General features: G+C 43.7%; 1 protein-coding gene across 1 annotated transcript; it reads left to right on the top strand.

The window, feature by feature from the left end:
* The first annotated feature begins 1,170 nt into the window (after nt 1–1,170).
* On the top strand, nt 1,171–18,666 carry sfmbt1 (Scm like with four mbt domains 1). The gene is given in 22 exon segments (XM_056436568.1): nt 1,171–1,244; nt 4,924–4,984; nt 5,096–5,190; nt 7,047–7,290; nt 7,948–8,036; nt 8,671–8,923; nt 9,774–9,871; nt 10,004–10,108; nt 10,381–10,540; nt 10,755–10,837; nt 11,419–11,545; nt 12,815–12,928; nt 13,069–13,111; nt 13,199–13,266; nt 13,382–13,521; nt 14,424–14,533; nt 14,925–15,100; nt 15,713–15,891; nt 16,037–16,258; nt 16,642–16,681; nt 16,684–16,769; nt 16,938–18,666. Coding segments are annotated over 21 exon segments (2,598 nt in total). The 5' UTR covers nt 1,171–1,244; nt 4,924–4,959; the 3' UTR covers nt 17,079–18,666.
* Nucleotides 18,667–18,689: the final 23 nt, after the last annotated feature.

Raw genomic sequence — 18,689 nt, 5'->3', positions numbered from 1 at the left:
CCCCTTTTTTTATTATGTCTTCATGGTTCTCCAAATTCTTTCGGTTGTTCACGATCCGATAGCTTAATGTATATACGGCGACTGTTTTCACCTCAACGCGTGCACATTTTCTTTTGTTATAAAGCATCCGGAGGGTTGGTCTTTGTGGTCTATTAATATTACAATATGTATTTATTTATTCATGCTCCAAGTGAACGGCAACACCTGTTTCAGGCTTTTTCTGGCTCATAGAAACGCTTTCCTAAACGATAAATCGGCTTATTTAATTGAGTAATCCCCATTTATAACACGACGTGGATGGACTTTGAGCATCGCACTCACAATGGGGATATTTTCAGCAGTTTTCTCCCGCCCTCTCCTCCCCAAAAAAACCCCGACTTGACAGCCTCGTGCAGCAGAAGTGCCGTAACAGCAATGACACATAGAACCAAATTCAGTCACAAAATGACAGGGCGTTACTGTGACGGATTGTCAAAGCAATTGCCCATTCAGCCTTTTATTGTGAATTGTGGAGCTATTTATGTACTTCAAAAAAATAATAATAAGGTGAATGAATAAAATATTAAGCGAACTCGAGGTCACCTTCAATAACACACTCTTTAAGCTTACTTTATTTATTTTCGTGGCACAAAAAAAACAAACACTCCCACTTATCGAAAGTGGGTCGATTATATGTGCAATTAATTCCAGCTCAAGCATTAACTAAGTGTTGATTCCGCTGGGGGATAACACAAAAACACCCATTTTAAAACGAGCGCACACGCTTACCGTCGTGTGTCTTTGTCAGAAATAAAGCAAACAGGAAGGTGTGTTTTTTTTTCTTCTTTTGTGACGCTTTCCACATTTGCGGTCTCGAGTCTTGACTGTGGTATTTTATTGTGTGCGTGAAGATGGAAGTCAGCGTGATGCAGCCGGGCTCCGATGCATATAGGCGGCAGAACATGCGCAGTGGCCATTTGTGCCATATTGGAATGAGGTCGTGAACGAGAAACGCCGTCAAGCTGGCGGCTCGCTGCGCGCGCGAGACCGGAAGCGCCGCGATTTAACCCGCAGCACAAAAAGACCCGCGGTCGCTCTGGCAACGGCTCGCCACTTCCGCTCTCGGAGTCATTTTTTATTTTGAAACGCCCGACCGGGGCTCTCGGTTTTTTCTTCCACGCTTAGCTGGACGTTTACTGCGAGCGAGCAGGCGGAGAGGAACGGCATCTAAAAAAAAAAAAACGACTTGGAAAAACTACTTAGCGGTAAGGGGAGAATTTTGCGACTAAATATTCACGTGCTCTGTGTTGTCGGCGACGAATTCCTCGCGGTGTTTTGCGACGCGGTGGCGCATTCGTCTTTTTTCCCGTCTCTCAAAAAGATGAGTCGGGTTCGGTCGAGTGTAAGCGCCCGTATTGCTCGTCAGACTGCCTCTTATTGCTCGAGCCGTGACGTTCAGTAACTTGACTCGGACGCAGGCGGTTTCCGTGCCATGTGTCCAACGAGTGCCGCACGGCCGTTGAGCATTTACCACCGCGTGTTTATTCATGTACCAGACCGCGATTTAATACACCTCTGAATCGGTATGCCGCGTTCTCCTCATTGTGAAAGTTAGACCCGTCGGCGCCGTAGTCTCTCTCTCTCTCTCTCTCGGCCCATCAATGCTCCCCAACCGCTGCGGCGGTCGGTCTGTATAAAGCGGTGCAATCCAAAGCTAGTTTCAGTTTATTTTGTGCGGGTATTCCCAGTGATCCGCGCGCGTGTGCGTGTCAGTATGTATTTATTGACGTCTAAGCCAATTACGTAATGACTGTTTGCACGACCTCGGCCGAGCCGTGTGGCTGTCACCCAAAACGGCGAAATAAATAAAGTCATTGTTGTTGGCTCTGGAAATGTTGTTGTTGTCACATTTCACGTTGACTTATTGCACCCCACGTTGTTGTTCTTCTTCTTCTTCCTCTTCTTCTTCTTTCCTCTTAACTTCCCTGTTGTGCAACTTGCGTGATCCGCCGGCTGAGGCGAGCGACGCGGTCGGAGCCGCCTGGTTGTTTGTGCGCGTGCTGGCTGGGTGGAGGAAAGGTGGATCTCTTCCTTTCAGCATCCTTTTTTTTCGGGGGGTGTTCTGCAGGTGAAGCGTGTCGGCCAGGTGACCATTGGAGGCCAGTTTGACCGATATGTTTGGAGGCCAGCTCCATATTGCGTCGTCTTCAGAGGAACACATACGTCCGTATATTCATGAGGTTTAGGGTATTTGATGTTCTCCATTTTTTTATAACTATTATCAGGGTTGACGTGCAGTGTCAACTTTGATTTCCGAGCCTTTTTAAAGTGTAATTTCACCTACATTACACACAAAAAAGCCCCCATATTGTCTCACTTGCTGCTATTTACCCATCGCCCCCCCTCCCCCATCAACTCCATGGCTTGATAGTACTATACAGATAAGAAAATAAAGTGGGGTTTTTTGTACTTGAAATTAACATTTGAGCTTTTTAGTGACGTACATTCATAAAATGCTGTAAAACTAATGCAAAAATAATAATTAGAAGATAAAAAATACTTTATTCTGAAAATAGGTTGTTGGAGGATGAAGCATAAAGGACAGTCTGAAATGTGCTGATTCATATGTCACACTGGTGATCAGCAGATGCTATTACAGTGTTTGGACAGTGTATTTTCATTTAATAAAAAAAAAATAGATTTGTATTTATTTCATTTTTTAAATATTTTTATATTCATGTGTATTTTGTCAGTTTGCAGTGTGTGTGTGTGTGTGTGTACGTGCACTTTTGGCCCTTCATCTCTCGGGTTCCGTCAGCTGTTGTCCACACAGACCACTCGCTGTCTGAAAAAGAGGAAGTTGCTTTTCTTCCTGTTTGCACGCGGAAGTGAAACGCTGCAGAAACTCAACAAATACTGAGTGCTTGTCGGTGAATATTTGAATAGTTCCTCAGAAGTGTTGTAATCCACGTAGTGCAATACAGGCACTTTTCATATTTTATTCTAAGAATGACGGATTTAGTTTCATCTTGTTTTAAATTGCATTAAAACGTCTGCGTGCTCAGAAAAGCCACAGAGTCGATTGTGTAAGAAAGGAGGTAGACCCCCCCCCCCCTCCCCCGAGCAAAGCGACATAATCGGTTTAAAACGCTGCCGTGAACTCATAAATGCTCAAATAGTATACGCCTTATAACTTCAGGCCTGTGCCTCTCCTCCGCTGCGTCTCCACCGCTCCTTTTTCACCACTCCCGTGTCAGGAGTGTGACCCCAGGGGACAATGAGGCCCTCTGGTGTGTGTGTGTGTGTGTGTGTGTCAGAGGGAGGGGGGGTGAAAGACAGAGGGAGTCTGGCGGGGGGGGGGGGGTGAAAGGTGGCCGCTGATCCCGGTGGAGCACGGGGGTCGCGGTGGCAAGTCCGGTCGTCGGGTGGAGGGGGGGGTGGTTCTGATGGCGGGCTTGGTTTTTAATAGAGACGTCAGACGTGACAAAGACGGGCCTGACAGGTCGGCTGAATGGGGGTCCGTGGTGACGGAGCAGCTCTCCTCCCGCATCCCATACAACCCGCCCGCTCCACCTTCGTCACACCCGGCGCTCCCTTCTGTCTCATTCACGCCATCCCTCTCGTTGCATTAACTTATTTCGTCTGCTCGCCACACAATGACCCCCCCTCATGTCAGTTTCGACGTGTCGAGGCGCGATGCGGCGCGTCCGCATTCACGACAAGAGCCAAACGATTACGGTCGAGGCCGAATGGGTTTCACAAGAAGAGGTGGAGTCGGATGACATTAGCATATAATATATAATAATATATATAATATAATAGCCGACCATCTGCTTTACTTTGAGGTGGTGTAGCCTGTGCCAACTTATTGAGAGGCAAACGTGCGGCATATATACAGGACTGTCTCAGAAAATTAGAATATTGTGATGAAGTTCTTTATTTTCTGTAATGCAATTAAAAAAACAAAAATGTCATGCATTCTGGATTCATTACAAATCAACTGAAATATTGCAAGCCTTTTATTCTTTTAATATTGCTGATTATGGCTTACAGCTTAAGAAAACTCTAAAATCCTATCTCATAAAATTTTAATATTTCCTCAGACCAAGTAAAAAAAAAGATTTATAACAGCTGAGTGTTTGTCAAGGCTCAGGAAACCCTTGCAGGTGTTTGAGTTAATTAGACAATTCAAGTGATTTGTTTAATACCCTACTAGTATACTTTTTCATGATATTCTAATATTTAGAGATAGGATATTTGAGTTTTCTTAAGCTGTAAGCCATAATCAGCAATAAATCAGAATAAAAGGCTTGCAATATTTCAGTTGATTTGTAATGAATCCAGAATGCATGACATTTTTGTTTTTTTAATTGCATTGCAGAAAATAAAGAACTTCATCACAATATTCTAATTTTCTGAGACAGTCCTGTATATATATATTTTTTTAATTCACCACCTCCACCACTCTTGCTGTTTTTTTGTATTGATGAGTCCAGAACCAGAAAGGAGGCACTTGAGTATCGATGCAGTAACAACTCTATTTTCAAAGGCCTTAGGAGACCTTGATTTATTAATTTTTTTGGAACGGCTGAAAACTCCAAACAAATGCAAAATTAATTTCACATTCGCTTCGCAAAACGGGGGGTTTATAAATTAGGGCTGTAGAATTACGTCGGTGTGATTGACATTTTGTTGACTCATTGTTACTCTCCGTAGTCGTCGGCTGCCACGTTGCATGCCGATAGGTGTGAATTGTTGTAAATTAGGAGCCGGCCGTAGTGAGTTTTAACTTTTTGCTGATACAGTTTGGCGTGTGATCCGCTGGTGGGGCCGTCGTTAATCTTATTGAAAACAGTATTTTCTAATGTGGGGATCAGAGTTTTTGGACCAGCGGTCGATCATCCTCTCGCCGGATAATAATCCTCCTCCTCTGTTCCTCCCCAGAGCTCCTGTAGCCTCGGCCTTTGAGGGGGCACCAGCATGAGTCAGGAGTTGCTGGAGTCTGGTAAGACCTACGCTCTGTGAACCGCTGCGTGAAACGAGCGCAAGAAAAACCAAATGTTGCAAAAGTGGTGTTTTGGAAAACGAGAAATACGTTTGCCGTGTGTTCTTCCAGACAGGGACTCTGCTCAGGATGCATCCGACTTCAACTGGGACGACTACCTGGAGGAGACCGGAGCCGCGTCCGTACCCCATCACGCCTTCAAACATGTGGGTGGCCGACAACTTCCACGTCTAGCACGCCACACACACGCGTCACACACACACGTCACACACACACGAGCTCCTGCCGGTTATTTATTATCAGTGACTAAACGCCCGTGCCGAGTTGAGAAACCGATATGTATTAACCTCTGTCCTGTGGTCAATTTGACCCATTCAATTCAAAAATTAATGTGTGTTCTTGTTCTTTCAATTTGAGCTGTTTTTTTTTCACTGTCAAAAATATAGAACTAGAATGGGAATCTTTTCGGCGCATACCCTTCGCATATCGTTGCCAATTTGGACACAACAAATGTGTCGTATGGTAAAAAAAAAAGATGTTGGTCCCATAATAACCAATCATCATCATCAATTCAATTTCATCGGTTTCATTACTTTTTTTTTTTTTTGAATAACACGCATACAAATAAATAAATAAATATATAAATAATAATCAAAAAACACACCTTCGCATTTTCAATGCGGTAAATATCAACTTTTTTATTATTAAAGGGCTATAGGTAGTCACAAACAAAACATAAAAGTATATCTCACTTAAACTTGGAAACCAATAGAGGTTTTAATTGCTGGGGAAATTGACCCGGGGAAAAATAAATGTCAGTAAATATAAAGGTAACAGGAGGGTTAAACATTGAATGGGGTCAAATTGACCCTCAGGTAACAGGAGGGTTAAATATGAAAGTGTGACTCAAATTTATGAACGGCGTGGGGTATTAAAGTCCCTAGAAACGTCTGTTGAAGTCATGAACAGGGTCCGTACGGTCATGGAAAACCTGGAAAAGTAATGGGATTTTAAAATGGTTATTTCCAGGCCTGGAAAAATCCTGTAGAAAAAAAAACAAGTTTTGTAAAAGTAAAAATGTGTTATATTTATAGCCATAAAACAATATTATATACATTTACGCCTTTAAATAACGAATATGCTTTTAAATGCAAGACGCTCAAAATATAAGCCAGCACACGCTCTCATACTCGCACATTTTTCGCGGGACAAGCGAACGCAGCTTAACTGAAAAGACAAATGTTTATTCTTTTAATCAAACTATTATCTCTCATTCATTTGTGTTATTTAAGGGATATTGTATGCTTTGGAATTGTCATTGTTAGTTTAAATACGACATTTCCTCACTTTTTTAATGTATGCACCGAGATTTCACAAAATGTTCGGTTATGGAAATTTGATTTAAAGTTCTGGAAATCCATTCGTCAACACATGTATGAACCCTGATAAAGCAATCGAAGGGACTGTATCATCACCAGTAGTAACAACGCTTCTATAAATTCGCTGTGTGATGGCAGGTTGGTTTAATTTGGAATAAAACCCAATGGCATCTTAAAAGAAAAGGCGTCCCTTTTCTTCTTTTCTGTTCTAATTTTGATGTTGCCGGCTACGGAATAAAAATCAGGGTTCGTACGGTCATGGAAAACCTGGAAAAGTCATGGAATTTAAAAATGGCCATTTCCAGGCCTGGAAAAGTCATGGAACAAACTTAAATCATAAAAGTTTTGGAAAAGTCATGGAAATGTGTTAAAATCACATCATTTACGCCGAGTTTGAAATAATTAATATATTTTTTTAAAGAAAGACGCTCAAAATATAAGCCGGCGTACACTATCAATACGCAACATTTTCTACAGTTTTCATGTTTATACTGAGATTTTAGTTTGGTCATGGAAATTTGGTTTAAAGTCATGGAAAAGTCTTGGAAAAGTCTTGGACAAAATGTGTAAGAACCCTGCAAATAAATGTGCTCTAACTGAGATCAAGTGAACGGCTCCACCTATATATATATATATATATATATATATATATATATTTCTCCGTTCTTCTGCCCTGGCCTCAGGTGGACCTGAGCCTGCAGACGGGCCTGACTCCGGGCATGAAGCTGGAGGTGTGCGTGCGCTCCGAGGCCGACGGTCCTTACTGGGTGGCCAGCATCATCACCACGTGTGGCCAGCTGCAGCTGCTACGCTACGAGGGCTACCAGGAAGACCGGCGTGCCGACTTCTGGTGCGACCTGACGACGGCGGACCTGCACCCGCTGGGCTGGAGCCGCCAGCACGGGAAGACGATGAGGGCACCCGAGGGTGAGGCGGCGATCCGAGTGCGAGAAGTCGCACGCCGTCCGTCTCCCGTGGAGCCGAGCGGTCACACAAAACAATGACAAGTTCAATGAAATTCCCTCGCAGTTAGTTTTAATGATGACTTGCAGACTATATTCAGATTTATACATCTCTAGTGTAACTTGAGTACTTCAAGACACATTTTTTTCTTTTCTTTTTTCGGGAGTTTTTCCGTGACAGATTAGACATTGTGAGAGCGCCGTTTTTTTTTGTGTACACAAAATGCTATTTAGTTGGAACTCAAATAGAAAATCTATCTCCCATAAAGGGCTGCCAGAGTTCTTCTGGCGTTCTAGTTTCAGGACGTATAGTTTTCTCTAGGAAAAATGAACACGGCGCTGAAGCAATTAAATTTTTTTTAGTTAGGTAATACGACTTAATTAGCACTTACTTAGTTGACTTGTTGAAGAAATATTAGGAAATTAAATATCAGAGAAACTGAAAGACAGATTTCTCTGTAAGACGCCCTATTAGATGTAATAATGTACAATGTATTCCTTTTCAGGGTGACTGAGAGATATCCGAAGCCCAATGTCTTGAGCTAATAAACTGAACTCTGTGTGTGTGTGTGTGTGTGTGTGTGTGTGTGTGTGTGTGTGTGTGTGTGTGTGGTCCACCCAGGTGTGCGTGAGAAGCACCAGGACTGGGAGGCTCTGCTGGAGAAGGCCCTGGCCGAGGAGTGCAGCGCTCCTGCCAACCTGCTGGAATTGGTAAGGCAGGGGAACACAGCAGCTGTTCCTTTTAGAAACATCTCACACACACACACACACACACACACACACACAGGCTGTCAATGCAGCGACCACAATCCTCTTCATCTGGGCTGGTTTTATTCATCTTAAAAAAACACACATAATGCGGTAAATATAACTGGCAAAGTTGTCATAATACATTCAGACTTTGCCCTTTATGGATTTAATGTCACTTGTAAACACATCTGGCATCAGAAAAAGCACCAAGTGGACCGTTGATACCCCCCCCGGTGATCAGAACGGTTGTGTTTTGTTTCTCGGTTAAAAATCCAAGCGCAGGCCTAAAAACGTCACACTTAAAAAATGTCCATTTGAATCGAGTTGAACTTGAACTAAATATGAGCGTGTCGCAATTTTGAATTCTGGCATGCCCCGCCTGAAGTCCCCAAGTCCACACAGATCCCAGGCGGTGAGCTTTTTGTTTGCAGCCCGTGAAATCCTTCTGAGCCTTAAGTCGAGCGTTCAGTGACCGCGCTTCAGTTTTGCCACTTAGTCACGCGGCGCATTCTCTCCTCGGCGCCTAGGCGTGTGTTCACGTGTGTAAGTGAGCTTCTCATTTACCACTCCTCCCCCCACACACACACACACACAGTCCCAGCGCGGTAGAGACCCAGTGGAGCTCCTGTCCGCGGGCTGCTACGTGGAGCTCCAGGACGCCGTGGATCCGGGGCTCGCCTGGGCCGCGGAGGTGGAGGAGAACGTCGGCGGGAGGCTGAAGCTGCGCCTGGTGGGCACCGAGGGCCTCCCGGACACGCCCGCCACCCTCTGGCTCTTCTACCTGCACCCACGCCTGCACCCGCCCGGCTGGGCCAAAGAGCACGGCTGCACCCTCAAGCCTCCATCGGGTCAGTGGCGCCGAGTCGGATTTGTATTTTGTTTTTAACAAATAAAGAAAGAGGGAAAAACCAAAAGTAAGGATGGATAAGTCACATGTCACACACTGGATACCATATAATCCTGTGACTACCCCAGAAGGAATGTGTAATTACTGCTTATTTTTTCGGACTTTTTCAATACTTTGAACCCAAATATTTATCAGGACACCCTGAAGTAGATTTTTCCCGGTGCAGCATTAAATAGATAATTGTTTTCAGGTTTCCATGATCTGCGAATGTTCTTCGAGTGAATAAAGTGTGTTAATTATGCAAGAAGTGAGAGGCACCGGAGCGGAGGCGATATCTTTCTCCCGACACAGCGGATCTACCTTCTGGTGCCACTGCAGCTCGGCGTTGTTGATATTTGATCGCTGAGGCTTTTTTTGTTATTACGTCTGGATCCTTTGCTTTTGGCATAATGTCGCGAGTGTCGTGAGCACTGGTGGTGCATTTAACCTTAAATGTGTGAGACTTAATCGTAGCCTTTTGTACTACTTGAATTTGAATGTTTCGTCAAAGAATAGAGGAGACGTAATGTATTTTTGTATCTGTAATTTAGGGTGACGTTAGAAGTCCAGCCTTGTTTATTTTGCTCATCATTCTGTTTATAAGGCCGCCTGGAACCTCGTAAAAGTGTTTTATGGCTGCAGAGATACTTTGTAAAGATACTGTTCTTCGCTTGCTTCTTTAATTAATTACGGTGACCTAATTTGACGTCCAGAACCAAGAAAAAGGCATAAAGATTCAGTTATTTACACAATCGCTTGTACGTTTTACCATTCTCGTTAAATATCTGTGTGTGTGCATTTGTTTGGCTCAGACCTGTTGGCCCTGCGGACCGCGGCCGAGTGGGAGGAGGTGACGCAGAGGATCAGCGACTTGCCACAGGACGACGCTCTGACCGCAGAGTTCAGCAAGGTACTGCCGAGCCCAGCGGCCCAAACGCACGCGGCTCCGCTCGGTGCTGATTGGATGGTTCTGCGTGAAGCAAAGAGTCGTGACTGGACGCTGAGTTTTTGAAAAAGCCCTCTGCGTGCGTGTCTTTCTCAGGAGCCGCCGCCTGCCGTCGCCGCTCATTGTTTCAAAGAAGGAATGAAACTGGAGGCTGTTGACCCCGCGGCTCCCATTTCCATCAGGCCCGCCACCGTCACCAAGGCAACCGGCTTTCCAATCAAATATGTCTCTCCCCATGCTGCAATGTTGATCTCTCGTTTTGCTGCTGCTTCTTGGCTGTTTATGACTTCATTATCACTCTTGACGAGCCAAAGTATATTTTAAATCTCGGCTGAAACTCCATCTTCTTTAATATCGCTATTTAACCGTAAAGCCGAGTGGATCTCTTGAGCTCGACTCCGTGAAACTAAATTAAAACCTTAGGAGCTGTCCAAAAAAAAACCGAGTGTCTGAAAGTTTCCTCTCCACTTCAGGTGTTCAATGAGCAGCACTACCTGGTGAAGATGGATGACCTGTGTGGCCTTGAGGAGTCCGAGGGTGCCGGGAGGTCCTTCCTGTGTCACAGAGACAGTCCAGGGATCTTCCCTACTCAGTGGAGCCTCAAAAATGGACTAACTCTCAGCCCTCCACCAGGTCTGCTCTGTCAAATGTTGTCCTTTTTTCTTTTCTTTTTTAACCAATGACTCATTCGGTTATCACTGATATCAGAAAGTAAGGAATGGCAGTGATTAGATCCCTCATGCTTTTATTCTCTCTCCGTGTCTCTCGCTCCCTGTCTTTATTTGTTTCCATTATCTCTCTCTCTCTCTCTCTCTGTCCATTCTTTCTCTGTTTTTATCGTGTGCAGGATACCAGGGTGCGGACTTTGACTGGGCAGACTACCTGAAACAGTGTGAAGCTGAGGCCGCTCCTCAACATTGCTTCCCAACTGTAAGTCGATCTCTGTTTAAAGCCCTTTTAAGCAGAGCTCACACCGGTCAGACTTCATGGTATCGGGGGGGGGGGGGGGGGTCTGGTGTCTCGGCCGCAAACCTTCCACCAGACTCCTAACAGTCGTTGTTCAGGGAAAGGGTTAATATGAGATTAGTCATTGCCAAACAATTGTAGCTCACTGTTATTATACTGCTGCAGCAGGACATCTGTGCTGTGAATGAATACAATGTTTGCCGCTATCTTCAAGCTCTCGGAGCTAAAGCCTCCTTCTTCGTCACGGGGGTTTTATTATCCAAGCAGCGACTCTAAGAAACTACTGTCGTATTTTAAATATCCAATATTGACTGAATACCGGTTCAGTTTGTCCGTGGATCAATGCGATGCGACGCGGCGCTGACGGCGCGCTCGCTTGTCTGCTTCAGTTTGCAGCCGTTAAACAACCTTGTGGGAAATAGATGTTCTATTACAGTCAGAATATAAGACAATGTAGGTCGTTATATTTGACCGACAGCACAACAGCCTGGCCGAGCGTCACCGTCTCACACGCCGTGTCCCCCCCCTCTCTGTTTACCTGCCAGGAGCAGTGCGAGCACAGCTTCAAAGAGGCCATGAAACTGGAGGCTATCAACCTGCTGTCACCGGAGAACATCCACGTGGCTACCGTCACCCGGGTCAAAGGGCAGTACGTTTGGCTCAGCCTGGAAGGTGAGAAGCGGGAGGAGAGACACATTTCCAGGTGTAATGACACACAGGTTAATGCGTTACATGTAAAGTACGTGGATCTATTACTGGATCCATGAGTTATAGTATTTATACACGAGTTCACACACTAGATCACCTGTTCTGAGATTATGCATCGACTCGCGTTGCACAATTCAGACGACATCGTGTTCTGCTTTTTCAAGCACCTTAAAGTCTTCACGGATGCAGTAGAGAGGATAGGGGGGGACCCTTCACGTGAACACTTTAGTCTGGGTTCGTACGATCGTGGAAAAAATTGGAAAAGTCATGGAATTTTACATTATTACATTACATGTGATTTAGCAGACGCTTTTATCCAAAGCGACTTACAATAAGTGCATCAACCAAGAGTACAGACAAAGAACAACAAGAATACAGAAAGTAACATTAGTAGTACCATGAGTAAGAGCCATTTAAGTGCCATTTAAGTGCTAATCTGTGTTTCAATCCAGATATAGTCGGAAAAGATGTCTTTCTTAGTTTTTAAAATGGTTTTTTTCATGCCTGGAAAAGTCCTTTAATTTTTGGCCGAATCAATAATACACCCTCCCCCCATTTTTTTCCCCTAATATTCAATAATTAATGTCGGTGTTCTTTTTCTAGTCAACAAGTCAACAAAAAAAAAAAACTTACACTTAAAAAACTGGAAAACAATATTAATTCTAATAATTTTCTGAGGTTTTAATTGTTGGAATTAATTGAACCAAATAAAAAAAAAAATATGTTAGTGAAAGGTAACAGGAGAGTGAAAGAAATTGAATGTCAAAATGACCCAAAAGGCAGGGAGGAGGGTATTGATTGATTCAAAAAATGACCCTAAGGCAACACAAGGGTTAAAAAAATTAATTTCCAAAAGTCTGGGGAAAATCATGTCAATTTGTTATATTTATATGTTCATTCACACAGCTTGAAAGAATAAATATTTATTTCTCATTCATTTGTGTCATTTAAGGTATACACGTGTATACACTGAGATTTCACAACATGTTTGGTCATGGAAATTTGGTTTAAAGATCCATTGGTCAACATGTGTATGAGCCCTCTTTAATGGTCATGCTCGTGCAGATGTGTGCGCGTCTGCAGGCGTGCTATTGCATATTGCTATCTGGCCGTCCTAATGGGATCTTTTTGATATCGTCGTTCCAGTTGCTGGAGCTGAATTTGGTAATAACGCCAGTTTAAGGGTGCCGTCTGAATTACCTTAACTGCTGCTCCCTGCCGCTGTTTGCACAGGCCTGAAGCAGCCCATGCCCGAGCTGATAGTTCACGTGGACTCCCTCGACATCTTCCCCATCAGCTGGTGTGAGACAAATGGCTATCCACTCATCTACCCAATTAAACCCTCAGGTATAGACCCCAGTCACAGTGGACTCTAATGATCCCCACACATGCGCCTTTACGAGTAACAAACACGATATCCCGACCTCCTTCAAATTAGTGGCATCATGTGATAAGCTTGACTTGATTAGTCTGCCCTTGTTTTTAAGGTGGAAAAGAGAGGAAGATTGCTGTGGTGCAGCCTGAGAAGCAGTGAGTCGAAAACAGACGTATTTATTGATTTAATGGTTCGTGTCCTGTTGCCTTTCCACATCCGACTCAATTTTCTTCACTTCACAGCCAAATTCCACCAAAGTCATCGTTACCCGACACCGCCGGGCAGCAGATGGCCAACCATCCAGAGACAGGTGAGTGCTATGTCTCAAGGGCCCGTTGAAGGAATCCAGACTGGGATGCGTCCCTTCTCCTGACTCTGTATCAGTCAGGGGAATTTAAAAAAATAATTTTGTGTCCACCCCGCAGGTCAAGGCAACAGGAAGTACTGCTGCCCCAAGATCTACTTCAACCACCGCTGCTTCTCCGGGCCGTACCTGAACAAGGGACGCATCGCGGAGCTTCCTCAGTTCATCGGTCCTGGAAACTGTGTCCTGGTGCTCAAAGAGGTGAGAGTACGGCCCTTCATGGTTCCCAGAGGATGCGCTTGAACGCTTCAACGGATCCTTAACTTTCCATATAGCATCAAGTCGATTTATAACTTGTCCATTTCTTTGGACCTGATGAACTAATGTCGTTCCCATCGGCCAATCAGCTGTTCTTTGTCTTATAATTTAGCACAATGCTAACACGCTAAACTAATATCAACATGATACTAAACATCTGCATGTTTTTAGAGCACTGCTGTGAAAAAGTTACACAATCATGTTGGAGACCAGTGCTATTATTATTGTTATCAGTTGTGATTGTTTTGTTATATTATTATACTTAGGTTATGCATCTTCGATAGTAGACCCATAATACTTAAATAACAACGTCGCACAATGTGGAGCCCAGTAAAGACTAAGTAAAGCTGATCTACTGCCAATCAATAGTCACATGTTCATTTGTGTAGAGCACATTTCAAAAACACGGCAATTTAAAGGGCTTAATTTAAAGGGATTTGCGTAAAACCATTAAAAGCATCAAAACATAATGCAAAAGAAAACAAGATTTAAAAACATAAAAGATAATCAAAAAGCAAGACATATAATAATATAATATATAATTATATAAAATATAATTCATAATAATAGAATATATAATAATATAATTTATAATAATATATAATAATATAATTATATAATATATAATAATATAATTCATAAATTATAATAACTTATAATAATATAATTTATAATTATATAATATATCATAATATACTTCATAATAATATAATTTATAATAATATAATTTATAATAATATATAATAATATAATTTATAATAGATAAATAAGAAAATGAAAATGAATATGGTTTGATGTTAAAATGTAAGACAAGAGTTGTAATTCTCCACATGTCTTGTATCCAGGTTCTGACTCTGCTGATAAACTCTGCGTACAAGCCCAGCCGGGTGCTGAGGGAGCTGCAGCTGGACCAGGAGAGCCGCTGGCAAGGCTACGGAGAAACGCTCAAAGCCAAGTGAGGGGAAGCACCATTAAACACTGAGCTCCAAATACTCCACTGTGTGAAGAGAACCTGCCGGAACAGGAGTAGTGTTCACAGCCGGCCTCTTTGAGGACATGTGCTGCTGGATTAAACATGTACTTGAATGCACCAGTGCCAATAAATACCCGCACACCAGAACCCCAGCACAAGACACTTCAATTTAGCACAGATTTAGCCCATGACATCATCAGTTACTTTTTTAGAGCGACCTTAATGGTCGTCGTGACCTTTTTCGATCAAACATGAGCGTAACTGGAGCTTTAGTGAGTGGGAAGACACCGATACGTCTAATATTGTGTGGAAATCTGAAAGAGAGTTATCGCAAATGATTTATTCTTCAAACTTCTTTTTTTTGGTGTGTCAGGTACAAGGGGAAGAGTTACCGGGCCACGGTGGAGATCGTCCGCACCGTAGACCGCGTGGCGGACTTCTGCAGGAAAACCTGCATCAAGCTGGAGTGCTGCCCAAACCTGTTTGGACCTCGCGTGGTTCTGGAGCACTGCTCGGAGAACTGCTCGGTCCTCACCAAGACCAAATACAGTAGGTGGTGTACAGTCCTAGAGACGGCTGATTCTAAACGACATGATCCGGGGTGGCGGACGATGAGCGTGACCTAGTGTTGCCGTGATGGTAATAGCTTTGACGTCTCTCAGTCGTGACCTTATTATTATTATTATCGTCAAATTCAACACAAAAGCTCATCAATTTCTCTTTTTTTCTCGAATGGTTATTTCCATTTGTGTTGCTGATGAATAGAAATTATCACATGAATGCACCCTTAATGAACGTGAAGCAGAGGGATAGGATTTTTGAGATTTGCGATAACTTTTTCACGGGCGATGAATGTATAGTTTACTGAAGATGTGTCAGAATCGGCCTCTTTGATCTTCTGCCGAACCATTTTTTTTCCCTGACGCACAAAGACACAGATCTGTTGATATTTTGACTCGGCGCTGCAGTGCAGCGACGCGGGTTAAAGAAAGTGATGCAATTAGACGGCAACAGACACTCACTGACGCCCCCGACAGCACACACACCCGCCACAGTTTCATCGATTCAATATCCGTCCATCTCAATGACGTATTGGTAATTAGAATCGCGCACGCATGTCAAATGCTTCATTTCACAATAAGCCAATTGTCTTTCCGCAAGCATATTACTACGGGAAGAAGAAGAGTAAACGCGTCGGCCGTCCACCAGGGGGCCACTCCAACCTGGAGGGCGGAGTGAAGCGACGAGGGAGGAGGAGGAAGAGGAGGAAGCAGCTCTTTGTCCACAAGAAGAGACGTTCCTCGGCCTCGGTGGACAACACGCCCGCCGGGTCTCCGCAGGTAACACACACACACACACACACACACACTCATATTCTCACCATGAAGCATTATATGAAAAGGAAGCTGAAGTGGTTTCACTTTATCCTTCCTCACACTTCACTTGAAATCTGATTTTGTTGTCGTTCTCGTCTTTGGCTCGCAGGGCAGCGGCGAGGAAGAAGACCTGGATGAAGATGACTCCCTGAGCGATTCCGGCTCCGAGCTGCAGGACGACCTCCAGGAGGATTCCGAGCAGTCGTACGGGAAGTCTCAGCCCACCACGCCGTCGCCCTCCCCGCCGGCAACGCCCAGGCCCACGCGGCGGAGACGGAAACCCCGCTCGCCCTCCTTCTCCGACGATGAGAACCGACCTCCTTCACCAAAGGTAACGAAAGTCAGCGAGACCTTTCGGAGTTCACTCGGCCTCAATAAATATGTGGACATATTTGTGATGTTTCTGTATTTTTAAATCGAAGGTTACTTTCCGGACAGAGTGTCTTTTAATGAATACTCTAATGTGTAACATTAGGCGTGAAATAGAAATTCCCTCAAGTGCAAAAATGTTCTGCACAATCCCTTTCTTCTGTGACTTGAACTTGCTTTCAACGGCTGACGAGGAAAACGAGGCCAAACAGCCAGTGTTTCTTTCATGAAATGTTCAGGTGTGATACCCTTCAAAACAGCATGAGCCGAGAGCCTCTCCACTTCAGCTGCGAGATCTCTTGAGTCTCTTTCTCACTCTGTGTGTGTGTGTGTGTGTGTTCACAGACCTCAAAGACTGAGCCCCCTCAGAAGTTGTGTTTGGACACCAGCCCCTGGAGTGGAGCATCACCGACGTGGTTCGCTTCATCAGGACCACCGACTGTGCGCCTCTCGCGCGGATTTTCTTGGATCAGGTACGGAGATACTCGCAGACCTGATTGGCCACTCGAGATGAGAGCTCGCTCGCATGCTACTGCAATAAAAAGGGCATCGCACACTTGTGCTGTAACCCTGGTAACAAATACAAATAACACCATCGACCAGCCGGGAAAACTGCATCTGATGACGACTTGTTTCCACAGGAGATCGACGGGCAGGCGCTGCTGCTGCTCAACCTCCCCACGGTGCAGGAGTGCATGGACCTGAAGCTGGGACCGGCCATCAAGCTGTGCCACCACATCGAGAGGGTCAAGCTGGCTTTTTATCAGCAGTTTGCGACGTAGCCGGCGGGGAACGAACGCGGACGTGACTCCAATAACCGTCCCGTGTTTTTAATTGCGTGAAAAAACGCGGTGTTTTCATCCTGAATATGGCGCGTCGCGTCGTAGAAAGCACGGACGCGAGGCGAAGGAAGCGGCATCTCGTGATCGTGGAGAAAAAAAAGAACAAAAGAGGAGAGCTATGACAGGTGAAAGACACAGGGGTGGACTGAAATACAGAGGATAACACTTTGATACCGTGAATAAGTGTAAAAGCTTTTATTGACTCCAGCACGTTTTACAAAAAAAGAAGAGAAAAAAAACACAAAAAAGCATCGAGGACTTAGTTCCACGTTTTTAAAGCTACAGTACGTCCTGAAAAAGGCTTCTTAACTTATTTTGTCTTCGTAGTCTCTCGGATTCTCCTCTTTTTATTTGCTTTTTTTATTTTTATGGATGAGTGCCAGTGCTACAACTTTCTGTCAATTGCGGCTATTTGTGATTTCCAGCCTGCCCTGCTGTCGCTAACGGGGAGTACCACTGAATCACAGCTTTTACTTGTCGTACTAAGGCCTCAAATATTTGGAGTCTGCTCGTCAAACACTTGCTAATGTCTGCTGGAGTGAGAAATGAGGTGATCCCGTGTGGGTTTTTTCACACCGACATCTAATTTCATGGGGGGGAAAATGTGTGCGACAGCCCGTTTTTATTGACGCACTTGAAAACAAATGTTATTTTTCACAGAATCAACTGAACTGAAAAGGATCCGAGCTTTATTTTGGAGCCTTTTGTCTTCTGCTTTCAAGTTTTGAAGAGAGACTTGCTGATATCTATTCTATGTATCTTTTGGCCCGTTAATTAAGCAAAAAATAAATACATTTTGCGCACTGGAAGAACGAAAAGTTGCATAGAATACAGTTTGCAAGGCAATATTCTCCAGTTTTGGGAGAACAGTGATAGCAAGATAAGGAATTAGATTTCAGTGTGAACTCCAGGCATGTATACTATAAACTAATAATTTACTAATGTTATCCAACTGAATTAAGATACATTCTGATCAACAGATATAAAGGGGGCCTTCATCTCAAGAGATCAAATTGCTTTATTGTTCTGGCTTCTACGTTACGTAAGAGCAGTTTACATTGTGAGGACTCTAATGCAAAGCACAACCATGTACTGTATGGTGGAATGCAAAGATGACAGCGCATGTTTGTATATAGTGTATATATTCAAATATCTTTTAGTGCAGAGTGATTAGAGGAAAAAAACAATATAGCAATTAACTTTATGCATAAGCAATGTGTATATGTCTCATGTGGGCGTATTGTTAAAACTAATTCAGCAAAAAGTTGATTTGAGCCATTTCATTTTTAATAATTACCTTAATGATAAATGTGCAGTTTTAAAATGCAAGAAAATATTGTCAAACTGCTCAAATCAGTTTTATTCCTATTTTTTACCAGTTCTTGTAGTGTGGTTAACTGTAATGTGAGACAAAAAAAAGGTGTAGTTTCATTTACTAACTTGCTTGTGGAGCAGCTTTTTAATTCATTTTAAAATTTTAACTGCTATTTAAAGAAATGACTGCAATTAAAACTGTGAACGAACCAGAGCAGTCTCCTCGTCATTTTATTG

Source organism: Pseudoliparis swirei, chromosome 18 (genome assembly GCF_029220125.1).
Source record: "Pseudoliparis swirei isolate HS2019 ecotype Mariana Trench chromosome 18, NWPU_hadal_v1, whole genome shotgun sequence".
NCBI lineage: Eukaryota > Metazoa > Chordata > Actinopteri > Perciformes > Liparidae > Pseudoliparis > Pseudoliparis swirei.
Note: the sequence above shows the minus strand (reverse complement) of the source record. Positions and strands in the feature narration are given on the sequence as shown.